Source organism: Lacerta agilis, chromosome 1, assembly GCF_009819535.1.
Source record: "Lacerta agilis isolate rLacAgi1 chromosome 1, rLacAgi1.pri, whole genome shotgun sequence".
Classification (NCBI taxonomy): Eukaryota; Metazoa; Chordata; class Lepidosauria; order Squamata; family Lacertidae; genus Lacerta; species Lacerta agilis.
The window spans coordinates 77139511-77161818 of record NC_046312.1 but is presented as its reverse complement, the minus strand read 5'-3'; the positions used below and the strand labels follow the sequence as shown (position 1 = coordinate 77161818).

General features: G+C 44.9%; 1 protein-coding gene across 2 annotated transcripts in view; it reads left to right on the top strand.

Annotated features, from left to right (window-relative positions):
• Positions 1 to 22308, top strand: part of B4GALNT4 (beta-1,4-N-acetyl-galactosaminyltransferase 4) — a 172400-nt gene that overhangs the window by 132774 nt on the left and 17318 nt on the right. For both annotated transcript variants that reach the window (XM_033156438.1, XM_033156447.1), the window contains 4 exons: positions 1414 to 1481; positions 9192 to 9270; positions 12837 to 12903; positions 21436 to 21579. In XM_033156438.1, the coding sequence (XP_033012329.1) occupies positions 1414 to 1481; positions 9192 to 9270; positions 12837 to 12903; positions 21436 to 21579 (358 nt within the window). The remainder of the gene's footprint in view (positions 1 to 1413; positions 1482 to 9191; positions 9271 to 12836; positions 12904 to 21435; positions 21580 to 22308) is intronic.

The window sequence follows — 22308 nt, the reverse complement described above, 5'->3', positions numbered from 1 at the left end:
GGGAAGGAACCAATACCCTCCACTCCTCTGTGCCCCTTTGGGAGTTTAAATCTCTCCCCCCCCCCCGCTCTCTCTCTTTCACACACACACTCACACATTTGAAGGCATGGGCCTACTGCCCTGATCAGTCACCTGACCCATATGACTCCTTCCTGTCATCACTGCCCCACTGCTATTGCCACTTTCCCCATGCCCCTTAAAAAAATGCTTTTCTTCATATAAGTTAAACGACAAATATGCAACAAAAGAAACCCTCCCCCATAGAAATTATGATGCAGCACAGAATATAGTCGTGTTACATGCTGCATCAAAGAAAAGAAAAAATCCAAATTATCCAATGCAATAAAATAAAATAAAATAAAAATAGCACGGTATCGGAAATCAAACCAGCCAAAAGATTTTATTTGTTGTGTCTTCAAGATTATGAGTGTCTAACCTTCCATTTGAAATTCTACCAGTTTCACAACTGCTCCCTTTTTCTCCAAACGTTTTAGCAGTGCCCGTCCCAGTATACTTCAAAGGCTGCCTCAGTATTTCTGAAAGATTTGGCACTATCAGGCTATTCCAAATAGATCTATAGTCTGCAGTGAGTCTCTCAAGCCACTGGTGGGTAAAGCTGTTGCCAAGCAAAGATTGGTAATTTGTTTCACCATTTGATTGTTCTGCTAACAAATAAAAGTAAACAAAATTAAATCTTCAGCATGCACAGTCAAGAAATTCAATGCTGCAGGTCCCAGGACAGCTGTAGCTCACTCCCTTTCGTGCATTTTTAATGAAAGCTTAAAGGCCAGTGCTGAATCTTGTAAATTTGCAATAGAAAGGTACAAGCCCTGCAGAATTGTGGCAACGCCTTTTAACCTACCCATTACAGAGCTTTCTAGTCATGCAGACCACACTGTGAGACAAAGCTTGTTTTTCCTTATATCAATTAACTCAGAGGTGACTGATGAAAGGGATTCTCATTTGATCTAGTGGCTCGGGTTTTGTGTGGCTGATATTAATTGCCAATAAGACTGTTTAGGAAAACCTTTGTGATTGGATTTTTATAAGTGCTTTGTAGCACTGGATACAAAACAGACCAGATCAGACACAAACTAGAAGACTGGAAATAAGGTCACACAGTGACAGGAAGAAAAGTCTACCAGTTGAATTATGACAGAATTATATGAAGGGCTTTCCCCATATTCCTCTTAGTATAATTTATTTGCTTAGGAAATTAGGCATGGTTGCTGTGAATCAGCTTCAGGCTATTCCCCTGAAATGTACTAAAAAACCATGTGGATTGTGATGTTCTAATCAACTTCGGCCAGTGCCATTCCTAATTTTCTTCTAGTTTTTTGGTATTGGTTTTGGCCTTTGATCAAAGATTGGATTTGGCTACATATTCACATTCTTTCTCCTCTTCTTCTTTAGCTGGGCTCTGAGTGGACTGCCCCAGGAGAGTTCACAAAATTCAGCTCACAAGTTTCCAAGCCAATCCGGTAGGTGTTGCTACCCTGTTCTTCTGCTCATTCTAGACAGCTAAGGCTGCGCGCACACATGAAGATACTTTGAATGTGTTTAAAAGGTATATGATGTACATAACCTACATATGCCCACACCCTGTCCATATTTTGTTGTAGGCCTGTGTGTGTGTGTGTGTGTGTGTGTGTGTCCCATCCATCTGTCTGGGTTCCCCCAGCCACTCTGAGCTGTGAGCATGTGAGATGTAATGCTAGCAAACACTTACCCATATCCCCCAGCATCTGATGTTAAATGTGGTGTGAGAATGCCCCCTCCAGAGCCATCCACAGTATACTGCTGAAGCCATAGATCACACACAACTCACATAGGGAACTCACAGCCACAAGATGGGATGGTGGCCACTAGCTTAGATCACTTAAAAAAAGGGGGGGTGACAAATTCATAGAGGATAGATGTCTCAATGGTTTTTAGCTATGAAATTCCATGTTCACAAATATTATACCTGTTTCTGGGGAGGCCTGTTGCCAGATTGCTCCCAGAAGCATCTGGCTCACCCATGCTGGAAACAGAATGCTGAACCATATCTAGTAGGTATGATAATATATTTAAACAAAGAGGCGTTACTAATATTTTTATGCAATTGCAAGTGTATCTTATGAAATTGTGCATGTTTTTAGAAAAAAAAATTCATTTTAGCAAGTGAGCATATGTTACTTAGATCTCAACATCTTGTGTATGCTTCATTGTTGGAGAGATATAAAAGAAGGCAAGCTTATGTTCTGCTGGTGAAGCATGCAGGGTTGCCTTACTACACAGGGCACTTTGTCAAAACCTTGGTACAATTAACGCCAATGGAAACTGGTCTAGCTATATTTTGTGTCCCATTCACTACAATGGTGCAGAAACAAGACATCCAGATATATTGAAGGGCATGGAACAGCCAAGTCAGAAACCACCATTCTTCTCTTCTTTATCCTTTATATCAGGGTGGCTAACCTTCTGTGGCTCAAGGGCCCCTTTGAGCGTTTTCCACTCCCTTGAGATCTGCATACCCACCAAGCCCATTTCACACACATGTATACACTCATGCAGCGCAAAGGGTGGGACAATCAGTTTACACATGTAGACACACTCAGCAGTGTTTATGCTCTCTAGGGCAGTGCCTGCCCTGGGATGATAACCTGCCCTTGGGAGGAGGAACAAAGCCCCTTCTGTCAGTGGTATGGCACTATTGGTAGAAGGTCCTTAGACAGGAAACTGGAAGGAATGCTTCTTCCTGTTTCTTTTGCCTCTCTAAAGCCTTCCAACAATCGCACCAACTTTGTAAGAATGGTGCAGTACTGGACGGAGAAGAGGCCTCTTGTAAATCAGCAGAGACCTCTCCCAATGGTGGGGCACAATACTGCCACCTGCTGCCCAAAAACACTTAAGTTTAAAATAGTGGAGGCAAATTATTGGGGGGGGGGGCTTTGCAGGCCACCAGAAATCACGAGTTAGCTACTCCTGCTTCATTTAGCGCTTGCTGCTTAGAACAACCCTGTAGGGTAGATATTTTTCCAGTTCTCAAATGGAAGCAGAGAGATGGTGACTTGTTCAAGGCCACACAGTGAGTTCTTGGCAGCGGGTGAGTCCAGGTTTCCCAGTCCCAAGGCCAGCCAGCTCTCCCGCAGGGCAATCTAAGGTGGGAAATGCATAACTGTTTCTGTAAACTTGCTTCTCCATGAGACTTTTGCGCTCTCTCTTTCTCTCTCTCGCTTTATTTCTGAACTCTTTGCATCTTTCTTTTCCCATTGCAACGCTCCTTTCCATTCCTACTCCTCTTTGTCCTATTTCCAGGCTTGTCGGTCTGAAGGTACTTCCTGTCCAGATTTGGTGCCTGTCAGCTCCCCCTCCCTGTTTCTTTGCCTCTCTCTTTTTGACACAGCCCTGGATGGAGCTGGCAGCTCTCGTCTGGGCCTCTCTTTGCCTGCTGCTGAGCAGGGACTTCCTTGGCATTCTGCAGTCTTTCCTTGCCCACTCTGCATACCTCTTACGTGTTCTGTTCATGCACAACGAATGGCTGCAGAGACAGAGACCCTTTTGCCCTACACCGGGAAAGAGGCTTTGTTCAGCAGGCAGCTGCGGTGTTGTGAGCAGAGCTTGTGATGGTGGTGCTGAAGGAGGCCTCTGGGAAAGGCTGCTCAAGGTTATGAACCGCTCCCTTGCCGGTGGTGGCCCAAGGGCTGTTGTCATGTGCCCTGTATAAATATATTTGCAAACATTTTGGCATCGCCTCTTGTTTCTCTGTGATGTATCCTGTGTGCCATGCCCTCAGATTGGCAGAAGGACAAATGTGAAGAGCAGGGCATGCAGAGTTTTCTTGCTAGGGTCAGGACATGAAGAGCTCTGGAATAATAGTGGAGATGTGTGCTGAATGCTTATTGCTTCCCCCAGCTGCTGGAAGAAAGAAATGAGGGAAGCTGTCCAAATGCAAAAAAAAAGGGGGTGGGTGGGAGGAATATGAATGGACAAACACCTGCTCTGAGAACAGAGGGGTCCAAACCAAGCCTCAGTACTGGGCACATTGGCAGATTATTCCAGCTTAAGTGCCATGTCTGCCTCTCAGCAGAACTAGTCAATGTGATCTCTGTCACTACCGATCAATACTGCTTCGTGGGAGAAATTCAGTATAGCGCTAAGGAGATCGCTACATCAATGCAAGTATTTTGATTGCACTGATGCAACAATTTCCCCTTTCCTCCTCCCATGTGCTGTTCTAGGGATTCCCCCCACCCCACCCGCCACAAGCCAATTCCAGGGGCGATGGGAGAGAAGCATCATTGTGTTAGCAGATTCCTTGCATGGGCTTCTGCTAACAGGACCAGTTAGTTGAAGCCTGCCCAGTATCAGGGTCCAGTGCATGATGGGAAATGTGTCTTCTTAACCAGACATAAATAAATAAAACCAGGGATCTCTTGTCTCTTGTACCTCTGTGGGAGACACATGGTGAATCTGCAGGTAGTTTCCCCATTTCAGCTTTAAAAGGCATTAAACTGAACTTTTCCCCTCACTGATCTCTTTCAAATAGTCAGGATAAGCAGCCCTATATGGTGCAGTGGATATGCCATAAGAAAATATTCCCAATAGCAGTCCAGTAACACCTGGAGGACCACAGGTTCCCCGTTACTGCTCTAAACAATCAAGATGGGGAGAGCCCAAGGTTTCCCTGTAACCACTGTCACAGATGGTTGCCTGCAAGGGTTGTGGTTGGCTCATGAATAAGACATGAATAGGCCTTGCAAGATTTCTGGCACCCCTGTGGGGCTACCATTTAAAAGCACTCAGTGTGGGGTGTGAATATACTTCAGATTCCCTTGCAGATGATTAGCTGGGAACAATTCAGTGCTGTAATCTAATTAGGGAGCCGCTGAAAGGAAGTGGGAGGGAAGGGCAGGGACTGTTGGTGATGGCAAGAATAGTTTGGGCACATTTGCCACACACAGTTCCTTGAAGCAGCTGATTGGAACTCGGCCAGCTTGGAGAGCAAGAGCCTGCCTGGTGTATGTCCTGGAGTTCCCAAGGGAAATTTTGAGATATTCTTTTTCTTCTCTCCTCCTCTTCCTTCTCCTCCAATTGAACCACAGTTGTGGTGAGCAGGGCTTGGTGTTCTTGGTTTACACACCCTGGTTACACAGAGCCAGTGTGGTGTAGTGGTTAAGAGCGGTAGACTCGTAATCTGGTGAACAGTGTTCGCGTCTCCGCTCCCCCACATGCAGCTGCTGGGTGACCTTGGGTTAGTTACACTTCTTTGAAGTCTCTCAGCCCCACTTACCAAAACAGAGTGTTTGTTGTGGGGGAGGAAGGGAAAGGAGAATGTTAGCGGCTTTGAGACTCCTTCGGGTAGTGATAAAGCGGGATATCAAATCCAAATTATGATTCTTCATTTCCCATTGGTTCACTTGAGCAAACTCTGTGATCTGAAATCCAAACAACAGCAAGACCTGCTCACATCTGGCTAGGAAGGAGTTTAATTAAGCACCCCCCACACCTCCCCATTGCCATATCCAAACTGAGCAGTATTGTCTCTGCATACGCAGAACTGAACCCTGGTTTTGGCTGAAGAGTTGGGCATGGCTTGGAGGTTTTGTTGCAATTGTCATTCTAGACCAGACTTCCTCAACCTCGGCCCTCCAGATGTTTTGAGACTACAATTCCCATCATCTCTGACCACTGGTTCTGCTAGCTAGGGATCATGGGAGTTGTAGGCCAAAAACATCTGGAGGGCCGAGGTTGAGGAAGCCTGTTCTAGACAATATATGCCACCTAGTATATTAAATAGCTTTTAAATATATATATGGGGGTGTTGTTGTTTTTAAAAATCCTGCAATCCAACTTCATCTCTAAGAAGAAGAAAGTAAGGAATAAGACCATGTACATGTTCTGGAGCAGCACTATCTACTCAAACAACTTGTTACAAGAAGTTGATTTTTCTTGATATACAAACACATCAGTATTAAAAAGGAAGAGAAGAAGTAACTGTTAAGAAGTAATGGCTGGGGAGAAATGTTTTAAAGTTTGAAGAAAGTGAAGAGTGAAATGCTAAATATTAACAGTGATAGCATTTCAGTCTATGGAAAGACAAAAGGAAATGGATACAGATCAGTCATGGAACAAGAAATCTGAGGCCTAGCTAAAAGAAGGAAGACAGAAGTAGCCTGCTCATGAACTAGCCTGGACTGAAGCAGCTGCTTTGAGCTGTGGAATCCCTCAGGGTGGCACTCTTCCCGCCACCAGCGCCAGGGTTGCATGATGGTGATGGCTTCTGGTGAGATTTTTCCGGAAGCCACAGTGCAACTGGTAAGCAAGGCAGGGGAGCCACCTTCCCGTTCATGTCAGGTGGTAAAATGGGACTGGCCACCCCTGGAAGAAGATTGAAGAAACTAAACCTGATCATAACAAGAGATCCCAAAGCAAGTTGGCAGCAAATACAAAGGGGACAGATAATTCAGAACAGTAACAGTTGAAGAAGAAACACAATCAAACTGCGACATAACACAAAGACTGTAAATGGCAGCAATATTACCAGAAATTAGTGGTTTACGATGGGAAAGAGATAGTAATCAAGACGAGCAAATTCAAACCTGGAAATAATCAGAAAGCAAAACTATGAAGAAAACCATCACAGTCAATTTTATGCTTTCTACCCTTCAGTGTCTTCCCAAACATGGGCACCCTGCTCTCAGAAGCAATAGAAGTGTTTAGTTTTTCTAGGCAACTCCCTTCAGGCGCCATGCCTAATAATCTTTGGTGTGTCTGGTAGCCCTGCCTCTCTGTTTGCAGCCAGTGGCTGAATTCCAGAGGTGGTGTGAAGCGACTGTCTCTGGTTTCTGTTCTTACAGTTCCTGAAGACGTGTGAGGCTACTGCCTAGAGAACATCGGAAACAGTCCATCAAGGCCATTACTGTACTCTGACTGGCAGCAAGATCTCCAGGCAGAGCTCTTGTTTTCCTGCTAGAGGTGACCTTGTGCATTCAAAGCACATGCTCTTCCAGTCCACTCTAGTCCCTCCCATTTTGGTGGCTGCTTGATGTTAGCATAGTCCCTCTCCTTGCTATTTGTGTTTGAGGTGTACGGTACCAGCCCATGTTCCCAGAAAGATTCCACCTGGCACAATGCCTTTGCCACCAGCTCTATGGATCAGCTACGGCCTCCGCCAGGCTTCTGAAACACCATATCTCTGCTGAGCCATGGCTGCAGCTGAGTTAGCAGGCACCAGCTGAAGTTGGCAGCCACCACCCCTCCATTCTCCCTGTGGGGTTGGCCTGCGCTTTCTTCCCAGCACTTGACAATCCCTTGCATGAAAAGTACCAAAGGTCTGTCAGCCCAGGGTGTTTGTGAGTGCTGCGAAATGAATCTAGCATCCCAAGTATCTGGTGTCTTGGGCAGCTTAAGGCAAAGAAGAGCCTTCTGTCTCGCTGTGCAAGAGATGGATATGGTTACCATGGCAGCAGTGGCATGCAGCACACCAAGCCAGCAAGAGCCTGTGTGAGAAGGATTTTAGGAGCCCTCTGCTCTCACTGATCAGGACTGACAGGCAGCAGTGATCGAACAGCGGGATCTCAGCTGCAACTGCGCCTGCAATGCCTTGCCTCTGTCAACTGAGTGTGGGCATCTATCGCCTCCAGAACTGCTGACAGCATTCTCTTCATATCTGTTCTTTAGTTCTATTCCTAAACCTTTTGCTCCACTCCTTTTCAATGTAGATGCTTGTTTCCTGAATGCTTCCTGAATCCTTCCTAGTTTGCTTTGTTCCTGTGCTGAGGCTCTGTGTTTGTGTCACATATGCAATCCTGCTGCATGGTTTGGAATTCGGCTCACATCTGAAGGCACCCGGATTTCAGTTGGGAGGAAGAAGAAATGTCTTGAGTCTAGCCTAGTTGTACAGAAAAGAACTGAACTTAATTGGGCAAAAAAACTAAACCTATGTGGACAGTGCGTGGTGCAGATTGTATTGCCAAATGAAGCTGCAGGTGGGGCTTCCAGTAATCAGAAAGAAGAATTTATTTGTGCTACGCATGCCTGTGTCTCATTCTCCCCCTGGTACCTCTTCTCTGTCCCCATATCTATCTCCTCTTCCCCATCCTGACTCTGCTGTCTGTAATGATGACACTATTATGGGTGAGGAGAGCTGTAACTTCTTTTATCCCAGTTCACTCCTAGTATCAGAGTTGATGTTGAAAGCAGATTTTACCCAACCCTATGCTTTATACATAAACAGGGCAGGCAAGTGATTTAAAGACCATGGCTTTGACTCTTAGCATTCAGTGATCCTTACAACCATGCAGCAAAACAGATTGTTGTTGTTGCCCTTATATTTCAGAAGGAAAGCTGGGAGAGAGTTGAGGTTGAGGGACCGAGGGGAGGTGGGGCTGGAATGTTTGTGGCTGAGATGATGTTTGAACCACTTAATTTTCAGATCACAGCTCAAGTGCTTGGCCACTGCAGCACCACCTTCTTCCTCTTTCCCTCACACCAGCCACTGCTAAATTGCTCCTAATTCTGTGAAAATGTGATTGATGCCATGATAAATACATTGTGGAACATTGGGTGATTTTGCACACTCCTGTGCAATTCTTTCTGTATTTGGAGCATTGATATGCGGAGGGTGAGCACACTTTTGGCCCAGATTCAGCTAAGTTATTGCACTATAAGAAGCTAGCACAAAAAGTCCTGCAATGGGACTTTCTCCCCTCCCTCTGTGTCCTCCCCAGATCTGCTCAGGAGGGTTGGGAGAACCCCTAGGACAGCCCATGGGGAAAGGAGAGGGGAGATCATTCCATCAGGCAAACAGAAATGCTTGCGGAGACTGAACAATTGCCTTTGTGTGACGTTGAATTCCACTCTAGCATTTTCCAGCCAGATCATAGTGTTTGAGAGATCCTGGAAAGAGGAGGAAATTGACTAAGGAAATGGCAACTGAACATTAAATAGAACCACAACCCTACCTTCCCCTTCCCCTATCTCTGGGCACACACAATACTTATTGCTGAAGAGTCAGTGTGGAAGAGTGTGGGTGGAAACTGGCTTCATTCCCCAGCTTCATTCACCTAAGATTTCTGTTCCTCGGCTCTCCAGCATCTGCTGTAGCTGAGAGTTCCTCAGGGACAAGAGCATGGTAGTCCTAGAATTCATGTAACCTTGGAAGTACACTTGCTTTTTTGTAATGATCTCCTTTGCTTCCCACACAGTGTCCTTTCCTCCAGGCGCTATTACTTCGAGCTCCTCCACAAGCAGGATGACCGTGGCTCAGACCATGTGGAAGTTGGTGTGAGTAAATAAATCCCTTTCTAAGCCTCCCCCCCCCCCACTTTAAGGTACAGAGCACCTGGTAGGAATATTAAACTTGTTTTGAAAAACAGAAACAGACCTACACTTGATCTTAGCCACACACAAAAAGGTCAAGAAGCCTTCTGTTTTGTGCTCTCTTGACTAAAAATCTTGACAGTAAATAAACCTTCCACCCCCATCAAAGAAGCCTTTATAGTCAAAAAGACATCTTTAGCACAGCTTTCACTGGTCAATTTTGAAATGGCTCTTATTTACTCAGGACTTGTTGTTGTTGTTGTTCAGTCGTTCAGTCGTGTCCGACTCTTCGGGACCCCATGTACCAGAGCATGCCAGGCACACCTATCCTTCACTGCCTCCCGCAGTTTGGTCAAACTCATGTTAGTAGCTTCGAGAACACTGTCCAACCATCTCATCCTCTGTCGTCCCCTTCTCCTTGTGCCCTCCATCTTTCCCAACATCAGGGTCTTTTCCAGGGAGTCTTCTCTTCTCATGAGGTGGCCAAAGTACTGGAGCCTCAACTTCAGGATCTGTCCTTCTAGTGAGCACTCAGGGCCGATTTCCTTGAGAATGGATAGGTTTGATCTTCTTGCAGTCCATGGGACTAGTTTGCAGATTACCAGTTGAGGAAAAAAGCATCTGGCCATGAGGCACCCAAAGGTCCATATTTGCCCCCAAAAGCAAGCAGAATGAAACATGCTTTCCACCATTTAAACTTCCTGAATCTGCTTTACAGTAAAGCAGAGGGAGGGAGGGAGGAAGATTAGACCTTAGACCATTTTTCTCATTTTCCTCAGAGCTTGAGAAGAAAAGTCCTTTCTCCTTAAAATTAATTGTGTCCTTCTCTGGGGAAAGAGCCAGAAGGGAGTATGAGAGGGACTTCCTAGCTGGTAATTTCTTAAACTCTTTTATTCTCAAGATAAAATGTCTCCCATCTCCTAGAAACTTTAAAATAGCCTCATTTTCATGCCTCTCAGAGGAGCTGTGTTCCCTTTACAGAAGCCTTTGCTGCACAGCAGGCTGCTGGAGGTGAAATATTAGTCTTTTTAAAGAGGCTCCATTCATTCCACATCTAAATTAAAAGGAAGAAGAGCCACTCAGTGCAAATGCTCTTCCTTCCCAATGGCTGCCTGTCTCTGCTGTGAAGTCTCTGCCAAAAGGATTCTAGGTCACCCTGGCAGGTGTAACACCCAGAGTGCAGGGAATATGAAAAATAAATAAATTACCAGATGGGATTTATCTTTGCTTTAAAAAATATGCACCAATCGTCTGGTTGCTTTGATGGATAAGAAGCACATATGCATGCAAGGTTGTTCTTCCTGCTCATCTGCTATTTAGCATGTCTACGTAAGTACTAAATGTGCAGAATGAACAGCATATGGGCCTGTCTAAAAGCAAGTGTGTAAACTAGACAGATGAACATTGACACATTACCGCTTTTGCCACTTTACACAATGTTGGAAAGCTTGTCAGTCATTACAGAGGCCTTCCAGGCACCCCGATTAACAATAATAAATCTCCAGCCTGCTGCAGGAAAAAAGGAAGTAGCCTTTATTAAAACTACTTCATGTTTTGACATTACAAACTGTTACATAGCAAAGCAGTATGTCTGCTCAGCTACAGAAATATTAGCAGTGAGCCCAGATAGCAGCTGTTTGGCTCTCCTCTGCTAAAATCTGGGGCTGTGTTCCTTTACAATGATGGTACAGAAGCGCTCCATCTCTCTCAGGGACATGCATAATTTGAATGGTGAGCCTGCTACGGAAGCATGCACACACCCTTTGGATTTATTAAAAAACAACATCTCCCCTCCCAGTCCTGTGTGTGTTCACAGCAGAAGCTGGGTATGCATAGTTCTGATTGGCTGGTGCCAGTGACATTACGAAACGACTTTTGCCTACCCAGAACAGCTTTTCAGCTTTTTAAAATTGAAATTGTGTTTTGCTTTTATAATAACCAAATGCACATGGGCAAGTGGGGGAAGGGCAGTTCAGTCAACTGAATCAGTATTTGGTTCACTGATCCCATTGCTCCTACTCTGAATGAGAGAAGAGCCAGGTTCAGCCTGTTGGTGGAGTTGCCCTCCAACATCTTTTCTTTTCTTTACAACTTGTGTAGGTACCCTTTGCTTACCCTTTTAATAGAAAGCCACAACATGTTACAGTTCCTCACTCTAAAGACGGAACAAGGGTTCAGCTGAATGTCAGAGAGCTCAGAAGCATCTCCCAAACAGTTTGTAATTGTACTTCATTGCTGGAGAAGGGAAGTATACCTCCCTGTGATGCTAAGACGAAGGGCAGTATAGAAATAAGTAAAATAAATAAGCATATGGCCTGCTAATAATTTATTAACACACAAACATGCTTGTAGAGGAGGCTCATTATGTGGTGAGACTAAGAGGGTCCTTTTGTGCTGATGTTTCAAATGGCTGCATGTGTATCCTGCATGAGGACTGCTGGGTGTTTTAAATATACTTTTTAAGGAAGAGTTAAAATACAATAGAACTTACTGAAAAAGTTCACCAAATGGCACATATTGGGCAGGGGAGGAGGCACCTATCACATTGATGACCCAGGCACTATCCAGACAGTGTGACGCTTGGGCAACTTCATTCCATACAGCATTCACTTCTCACTTTCCCAGCAAAAGAAAGAAAAAAAGAAATCGGCTGAGTGCTCAGAAAATACAATGTTCCTGTAAAAAAAAAATATGGAAAGAAAAAGTGCTAATATGTTTTAAGATGACTGTGTTCCTGGAGGTTGTGGAGTAACAGCTGCCCAAGTTGTCTGCAGGTTAGAGAACAACCAAAAATAATACTGGGTGTTACTCAACTAAGTTTAACTAACTTAGTCATGTTCAGTCATTTCACTGGGCCTACTCCAAGTAAAATATAGTTGACTGTTGCCCATTATCCAGAAAAGGATCAGGACGATTCAGCAGAATTGCATGTTCTTGACCCAATGGCAGGGTGTGGCCAGGCCAGACTAGCTAGTAACACTAAAAAGCTGTTATCGGATCAGTGCAGTGACTCAGTTTGTTATCTCTGTAGTTGATTCACACCTGTGTTCCGAAGGCCAGAAGCTGCACCAGATGAACTACAGCCAGGGGAAAGCCTTGAGTTGTGTGCTGCATCTTTCTTCCATTTTTACTCCCAAACACAGAGCAAACTATCCTAGTTAAGCTACTGGCTATGGTGGGTAGTGCCACCTGATTCTTGGGCTCAGCCCCAAAGTGCCGCATGCCCAAGGAACAGCAGGCTGCTGGCTGGGCATGGAGCACACACTTCCTCCATGCAACATGTTCTCCCAAGGAGTTGTGCCGGAGAGCAGATGAAGAGCCACATGGGGCAGAAACAGTCGCCAGCCGGTGTGAAATAGGCATTGAATGGGAACTTTAGCAGCCTGCCTTCTGGACTCTCCTGAATTCCTCCCCATTCACATTCCTACCAGCTGGTCTTCCGCAAATTTCCTTTCCCCCACATGCAGGAGCACACAAAATACATGCATATATAGATTGACCTTTCTTTATCACTCTCTTGTCTCTTTCAGTGGCGTGTTTTTCTGCCCAGCTTCAAGTTTGAGGTCATCGATTCACCCTACATTTCACTCTATACAGGTAAAGCGCCCCTCCCCCCAGAGGCTTTGCATCCTTACCTTGATACAGGATTCCTCCTGCAACCTGCAATGTGTGTAGTTGGTGCATGCGTAAAGAAAAGAGCATGCCAGCACGATCCTGTAGAGTTCATTGGTTGTCCATGTATTGAGACTTCTCATTGTCATGCCAAAAAGCACCATTGTACTTTGAGGGGCCCACCTTTCTAACAGCCAGACTTCGCAATGGTCCTGGCTTTGCACTTCAAGTGTTTTTGCTTGGCTGGAATGTGTCATTGAACTCTGCTAAGGCTCCTTGCTTCTTTGTATGGCGGATAGATAATTAGTGTGCACACCTTCCTGGGAGTAAATCCCATTGAACTGAGCTTTGGGCGTACTTTTGAGTAAACTTCTATATGATTGCACTGTAGGGCAGGAAACCTCAGCATGCTCACTCGGAAGTAGGTCCAACTAAACTTGGGGGATTTTTTTCTGAGTAGATACATCAGAGGTCTAAATGTGTGGTTTTTTTCCTCCCCCCCCCCCCAAAAAAGAGGGCAGAAATTGTAATGTGCAGGGCTGAAAATTATATTTGAAGTCATTTAGTCCAATGCCCTTTCACTAGACCAGTGGTTCTCAAAGGGTGTGGTGTGCCGCATTGCTGTGGCAGGAGAGAATGGCAAGTGCAGTATAGTATAGCATAGCATAGCATAGCATAGCATAGCATAGCATAGCATAGCATAGCATAAAAATATTATACATACAACCATGCAACCATGCATGCCTCTCTTCAAGAGCATTGGCTATTCTTCTGCAGTTCTCCATGACATATTGTTGTGAATAGAGATTTTCATATGAAAAGATCAGAAAGGGGAAAGGCTTCTTTGTACTGATGAGGGATGAGAGTGTGTTTGACCTAATATAAATGAGATTACCTGGCATAAACAAGCTCACATATCTCATTGAATTTGTATACACATTTAAGGTACATACGTAAGAGGCTCGTTTATAATTTTATTTTGGGAATAATTAATGTTCTTACGTACCTGCATTGTTTTATACTTTCTGGATGTCCCATGATCATATTATAAAGTATTTGTGCTCTGTGTTATAAATCAAGCACTGCTAGGAGTTGCTTCTTTTTGTTGTCTGATGTATTGCTTATCAATTAAAAAAAAAAATCAGTGTGGCACAAGCAAATTTTCATTCTGAAAATGTGGCCCAGAGAAAAAGTGTTTGAGAACCAGTGCACTAGACCTTCGGTATATGGCCGCCTGCAACTGCTTAGCTCTCAGTATTCACTTTTTTTTTAGTGCACAATCCAAGAGCTGGTCCATTGCTCCACGTCTGTGGGGTGATAAATACACTTAGAAAAATAGTTCCAGATGAATCAAGCAACTGAGCCAGCAAAGAAATGTAATCATGACATGTATGTGTGTGTGTGTTGCAGGAAGGAAAAGCTAAAAAATAAGATAGCAGACAGCTGTGATCCTTCATGAAAAGGCAAAGGGGGTTTGGGAGTGTGTACAGTATAGACTTTACTGGGCATGTGCATACTGGGCATATGTATTGTTGGCAGACTGTATAAGCAGTCACTGCCTTGCTCTTCTTTTCTCAGGGCTCTTGCTGCCCTTTCCCCCTTGTGTCTTGCTCCATCTCAAAGTGAAAAGCAAGAGGCCAGCAGAAGAGCACCCTTGGCAAATACCCGTCAGCTGGTGCTTCCAGAGCTGAATTATGAGCACCTGTCTTGTAAGCAGGGATGGATAGTGCCGAGTTTAATTAAATCCATAGATCTTCTGCTTCCCTCCTCATAACCTGGCCCGGCAGCAGGAGGCGCTTGATGAATAGATCCCTGCCTGGCACTCAATACACAAGGCGCCTGTAATTAAGTATCCCGTGGAAGGTGGAGATAAGGTGGAGGGGTTGGGCAAGTCAGCCTCCTTTGGTACAGAAGCACGAGGGCTCGATTGGCACGAGAGGAATAGTGGCAATTGGGCTATTGACAGAAGTGCCTGCAAGATGGATGTGCTGTGGGGGGATATTTCCTTCCAGATACATCAGTCACTATGAGTTTTCTCCTCCACCCTCTGATCTGCAGCTTTGTGCCCCATGAGGAGTGATTTTCTTGTTATCTCGCTCTCTGGCTGCAAACTCCTTCCTTGGCTGCAGGACAGTTATTAAGAAGGAGTGATTGCACGTGGAGTTGGAAGAGACGGTGTCGTCTTTTAGGGGGAAAAGGCTAAAATGTGATCTCTTCGCAGTGTATTTTTAGCCACTGCACAGATCGTCAACAATAATCTCTGCATATTCTTAGATGTCAGAAGCGGCTCCTAAGATGTGCCCATAAATGCACATAGCAGTTTCATTTTGGCACATGCAACTGATCCAGAGTGCTGTGTAGATGTTCTTGGACTCCCAAATCCCATCAGTCCCAGCCTGCATGGCCAATGGTCAGAGATGATGATGGGAGCTGCAATCCAGCAACTACATTGGAGAGCACTACATTGGCTAGACCTGAGCTAAGTCATAGTGTTAGTACAGTCTAATCTGGAAGTCACCATGGCATGAATGGCAGAGGCTAAATCTTACCATGTGATTATGCTACATCTTTCAGACTAGCAGATTGACACTGCTGGTGCTACAACCGTCATATACAGCTATACAGCTTCAGGATGCTGTCTGCATAGGATTGAAGGAGTAACTAGAATATCTTCCACTGATGGAAGTGATCCGTCCCCAGCCCTGGCCAGAACTATCCAGCCTCTCCTACCTTTCCTTACCCCAACTTTATCTTTCTATACTCTGTATGAGGAAACTGAACAGCTGGCCTACACTCACTCACTAGACAGTAGCACACTTTCCCTGAAAGGGATGTTTGAAACCTCTGGTGAAGAATTTTTGACTGAGACAGGCCTTTAGTGGTGGATGCAAAGAGCTCTCCTGGATCCAAATGGCTTGTGTATTTGACAAAAGAGGTGCCCATCCAGTCTCCCTCCACAAAGAGTGAACGGCCTGCCCCGTTTCTTTGTTAATATGGAAAATGTATTGTGTTTTCTTTTAAGAAAGAATATGCACACATGCAGGCAACATAAAATATTATGATAATCAGCAATGATCAGTAGAATATATTACAGCATTAGCTTCATTCATGTATTTATAGTCTATATAATTCAATGTATCCACAGTCCTCCCGAGTCAAATTAATTCACTTAGCATACATATATCATGCCCTTTTCTTTATCTTATATATTGTTATTTCTTGTCTGATATTTCCTTAATCTTTCCCTGTTCTAAGATCTAGTAAAGGACTGTCATTCTTCTAGTAATGAGCTGGTTCTGCAAACTCTACCTTCTGATACCCATTGAAAATAAGTTACTTTAGGGCTTTTTCACACTTACCTTTTGCCCTGCTCTTTAGCTAAGCGGCTGGGTTTTTTGTTTGCCCCAAACTTTCTCCACAAATACCTGCTCTTTAAAGCTAAATCAGAGCAAACATCAGCTTGGGTTTTCCACAGATTGATGCTTGCTCCGATTGAGCTTTAAAGAGCAGGTTTTCGCAGGGAAAGCTCCGGAGCAAAAAGCAAAAAAGGACACTTGGACACGAAACTTTAAATGGTGGACCATGCCTGCAAAGCGCAGAGGAAAGGTAAGTATGGATAAGCCCTTATTCAATAATAATGCTTGCCAAGTCCTTTGCCTGACCCCTGTTCTGACATGTTCTCTCAGGCCGCCTCAAATATTTTCATCTTGAATTTCCACCACTTGGGTCCATTTTCTACCTTGTGTCATATTGGGAAATGCTTCCAGAGTCTAGATTTGAGCACTGACCAGTTGAGTAAGTCCTTGATTTCCTGCAGCTGTATCAGCTCCAGTCAGGTGGCATGAGTGGAAATCCTGCCTTGTCTGTGAGCTAAACAGTTGTGACTTGAAAATCCAGGAGGCATATTTTTGTAAATAAGAGTGAGGCGACTTTTTTGGTTGCCTTTTGAGTGCTTCAGAGCATGAAGGCTTGGTTGGCTCTTGTGTTACAGCACAAAAGTTCTTATATCATACTTCTTATTTTTGTGTCATTAAGTGCTTGTGTGCTACTGTCTAGTAAATTTTAGGGCAAATGCCCAAAAGGGGGAAATCAAAATAAGTATGTTTTATATTTGTGTCTTATTTACTCTAGGCTGCCTGGGGAAAGGAATGGAAGCTGGAAATATATACAGTATTAAGCATTGTTGAAAGCATCAATTTTAGCATTCAACCTGGGGAATTAGAGACTGAGGTTGCTTTCATTGTGTCAAAAGCATCTTTTCTCTCTCCATAGCCGGGAAAACTTTAATCACAGCATAGGTTGAAAGCTTTCAGAATTGTTGCTCTGGTTTATTAGGATGCTTACTTGATTTTTTGCTACCAAGGCTTGCCTTGAGGGAATCTTGTTATTAGCATTATAGGAACAATATTGAGGGAGGAAGCATTTGCCAAATCAAGCAGAGATGGTTTATCCAGATAATTAGAGTTTATGCAAGGACCTGCTTGAAGGTCCCACCCCTGACTCCTAAAGTTGCTCATTTGTTAGCTCTTGTGTCTCTGACATCCACTATTAGTAACCAAGCCTTCCACATTTCCAGTCTGTGTCACTTAATGAATGTATCTACCCAGATGTTTGTTCTGACCCTGTTTCTGTATTAAACTGTGTGTGTGTGTGTGTGTGTGTGTGTGTGTGTGTGTGTGTAAGATATGCAAGAAAATTCACATTTAAATATGCATTTTTAAACATATTTCCCCCTCAAAATATGCATTTTATATGTGTTTTGGTTTTTGAGCCAATAACTGCACCAGACCATTCAGAAAGTGCAAAAGCTGCTGGCTAGCTTAATTTCCACCCTGCACATTAGTCTGGGAGGAGTGGATCAAGCCAGTTCATATTGGGCTTTGCAAATATTGAATTCCTCAAGTTCCAGCTCATCATTTTGGAATATCTGGTCAATATCATAAGCTAGTTTTACATCAGCAGAACCCCTTTGTCTGCAATTAACCTAGGCAACAGGCAACTTTCCAGGCTTTCGTCAGCTGAGGGTTGCATTGAAATTCCTCACTCTGCCCTCTTTTGATGTTCATCCGGTTGGGAGGAGGTGGTGTTCTTTACTTTTTCTCTAGTCTCAGTGGGACCACAGGATACAAAAACACTCCAGTATAGCAACCCCCACTGGTGCCTGGAGTGGTGGGGTGTGTGCGTGCGTGCGCCATGCCATGGGGCGGGGCATCCCAAGTGGGCGGGGCAAGCAGCATGCCGCCCAAGTGAATGTATCTCTCCCAGGAGGGACGCAGCTGGCATGTGCCAGTCCAGCGCTGTCGGAAAAAGTGTGGGGCGTGCCGCCGGGAGGGACACCCAAGAGGACCATTTGTGAGCACTGTGTAGAAAGCACTGCTCAGTCTCTGAATGTAGCGTAACTTCCTTGACCAAGGCTGTCATGAGAGCACTAGGTAGGTAAATTATGTACAAACAGGGAATGGCCACAATAATAAAAATCATTAATGTTTGTTTCCCCTTCCTCAGGGGACAATCAGAAATACCTGATGTAGTCCTGATTTTACCCAGTTCCCAAGCACAAGTTATCTTGGCGGCAAAAAAATCGCAAGCAAGTGAGAACCACCTGTCCTTAGTGGTGGGTACATCTGCCTTTCTTCCAGCAGACCATGCACAGGCTGTGCTGACACAAGAAAAGAGAGTTAATGTTGCCATTCCTCTCCCTTGTCCCAGGCAACCGGGCTGTGTGAGCAAGCCATTGCTCTTTTCAATAGAATGATACACAGTGCAATTAACTTCTCCAGTATGTGCTACATAGTTCTTCCCTTTTGTATTTCCCCCCCCCTTCCCTTTCTGTTTTAAAAGAGGCTTGTCTTATTTATTGATTGAACAGAGAACTCGGAGAGTTGAGTGCGAATGTCTGCTGCTCTGGCGTTGCAGTGTGAAGCCACAATTTGAGCCTCCCCTGCCCTCCCCCCCCCCCACATTTGAACCCTCCAGTCTTCGCCACGTGAAGAGAGTCAACCTGATTGCTAAGCTGACTTTTTGCTGTACTAAGCACTTTGGCTGAAACCTGCACCCCTTGCTTAGGAGGAATCGAAATGGCATTAGGTGCTGCCGGTTGATCTCTGGACAGGCAGTTTCCTGCCTGATCGCCTTCAGAGCAGCACACAAGGAAATGGTGTTGTCTGCTGTGACTTCACGATCTAATAGTGTTTAGCACTCTGCTTCTGAGGGTTGTTGTTTTTTCACACCAAAGGTTATACCTCATTCAAAAGGCACCAACTGGCCTTGACAGAAACCCCCTTGCTAAGGGGAGGGGAGGGAAGTTCTGTCGCACAAGCAGAAGCCCTTCCCTTCGTGTGGATGCAATCCTAAAGCCTTTGATCATCCTAAGATAAATGATCAAGGAACCTAATGGAAGGGAAAGTCCCCATTACTTTTTTCTCTCTGGGAGGTTGGGAGGCCCTGCCGAACAATCTGGGATGGGGCTGCTGGAGGAGAGAGGAATTGCCACACAAGTTAACTTAAGGGAAGAAACTTTACCATGTAGCCTCTCTCCACCAGAGTCCCCACCCCACCCCACCCCACCCCCGTCATCCCATCCCACCCAACCCCACCCCCGTCATCCCATCCCACATGGATCAGGAGGCTTTGCAGAGGGGTAAGGGGAGAAGAGAGGCAGGAAACTCCTTCCATGAACTTGCTTAACTTAGGATCTACACCAAAGTCTTCCTCCCCCTTTTTCCTTTCCTTTTGAAATTAATTGGTGCTATTTTATGCAGTCTTCACAGGTTCCTTTCTACTAATGTCTTCTGCTTAAGGCTAATAGCAGAAGCTGGCCCTGGCTGCTGCACAATCCTAGCTGATGGTGTGTGTCCCTGCCCCCATCTTTTTTGCAAGCTGCATTGCGAGTGAAGTGTGTCTGGGCGCAGTGGCGCAATTCAGAGTTTATTACGTAAAAAGAGCTTGCCATTTCAGAAGAGACCACAGTGCTGGAATACTGGAGCTGGTGGCAAAGTTTAATAAAAGGAATTGCCATAAATTTTTATCAAATGAGCTACCCTTTGAAAATTAACTCCTTGATAATTAGCCTAATAGCCCTCTTAGGAATTTTATTTTATTTTATTTTAATTTATTTTATTGCGAGCACAGCATGTCTTCTGGCCTTATTCACCAGCCCAGTTTAACCAATCATTTAGTCTTGTCAGTTGATGTGTGAGTTCTGAGGTGCCTTTAGCTCTCTTGGTTTACCAGTTCCGAAAGTTTATCCAGGAAGGCTTTGGCTAGAACTGAGAACAACCGCCCTGTGTTACAGCTGTGAGCCATAGAGCCACAAAAGTACCTCCCCTCATGTAACCGCAGCACTGATGTTTTCCCCATGAGCGCCATATCATTGTAGCTAGGCTTGTGGAGTCTTTGGCCAGCTGTTTTTCTGTACTGTGACTCTGCCATATCAGGTGACTGTGTTTTCCCCTCTGCTTACTAGGATTGAGTGGGAAGACAGATGAAGAGATAGTGGCGGAGGGCAGCCCTTCTAATTTCTTGCACTTCTGTGCTCGCCTTGTTTCAGTTACCTAGTACGGATCTGTGCAAACAGACAGCCTCATCTAATAAACATGACATTAGAGGCAGCCAGCACTTAATTGATATGGCATTTCGTTCCTCCCAGACACCGATGATGTCGTTCCTGGCAGTCTTGTCGTTTCTTGCAGGAGGCGGGGCTGCGCTTTGCCTTTCTGAGCACTTGTATCCCTGGAGAAATTATTCCTTGCTTTGCTTTCTGTTTGTTCAGAGGCTCAAATATTTTCAGACTAACCCTTTATTCAGAAGTGGGTAAATGAGAGGCATTGGGAGATCTGTGAGCTGCCAGGCCTGGGATGGTATGAGCTGCTTTTGACCTTTGCTCAGTTAAGATTAGGTGGTTGTCTAAGTGACACAGTTGGCACAGGGTTCTCTTTAAGGAAACGGAGGGTGCTAACTCCCTCTGGAGCAGAGGCAAGACTGGGAGGCTGGATAGAGATTTTATGCTGCTTCCGACAGTTGGAGCCTATGATGGAAGGTCTCTGTGTAGAGCATATAATGGTCTTGATGTGGCCGCTACACATTAGATGTAGCTTTCCATCTCAGAAGCCTTATAACTGTTCTGCTCCAGATTTGGCTCTTGAGAGAGGCCATATCGGTGCCTAATCCAAAACACAGTCATGATCATGCTCCAAAAAAGCCATGTATTCCTCTTGAAGAATTGAGATACTTAAAGCAGCGTTCTTCCTTCCTTCTTTCTTCTTGGGTTTAATAGCATAGCAAGGCCTGCGGGGGTCTTGGGCACACATATACCTTGCACCCAGAAACATAACCAACCACACACACACCCAAGATGTGCTTCCTCGATAGCTACACCTGATAGCTACACCACCATTTGTGGGAAATCCTGGAGACAAAAGTCCAATGCTGCTGCTATAGCAACAGATGTGAGTTTGCCCTTCACTAGTCACCCACCCTCTCTTACCCCTCTCTTGCTTCTCCTCTCCTCCCCTTCAGATGAATCCAGCCTGAAAATGAATGAGGTGGGGCATGTGCCTCAGTCCCTCGCCAGCCACTCTGGCAGCTACCTCTGGGGTGCACAGAGAGATGAGCATGGAGCAGATATGCTGAAGCCTGACCCTCGGGACACTTTCTTCCTCAGTAAGTGAGAAAGGGTCTTCCAGTGAAGTCTGTTTGCTTGCCATTGCAGTAGAGGAAGAGGGATAGAGGTGGGTAGGGAGGGAAGAATGAAGAGGCACTTGTGGCATTGCCTGTATTAGCAGGGGCATGGGTGTTTCTGCTTATGCATGCATAAGTGGTCTCAGTTTGGGCAAGAGCTTTGGCGTTGGGTCAGGATGTCTCCTCCTAGCTTTTGCTAACATTGCCCTCCTGTCTCACACTCTATGACAGCAATAGACAACATGGTGCCCTCCAGGTGTTGTTGGACTACAATGCCCCCCAGCCTAAGCCAAAAGGGCCAGTGATCATTCATTCATTCATTCATTCGATTTGTCTGCCGCTTTCCCACTCGAAGCAGGTTACAACAAACAGGGATGCATTTCAAAAAAAAACACTACAGAAACAATGTTATAATATTGTTCCAAAGCAATTACATAGTAACAATTTCATAATAACACAGGAAAACCAAAATATAACAACATACCAGAAAAATCACATTTCTATAAACATAACAAAATTACTTAAACAACCTGCAGCACCAGCCAGTAGCAGAAATAACAAGAGAGCTTCAGTTTCACCTTACTCCTAGAAACACCTCTGCCATGATGTTGCTCACCATCCTCCTCCTGCAACAGCATCTTATAAAGCTTCCAAGAACAAAGGGTGGAGTAGCTGGAAAAGCCATGATGTTAGGGAACACGTTGGGGAATT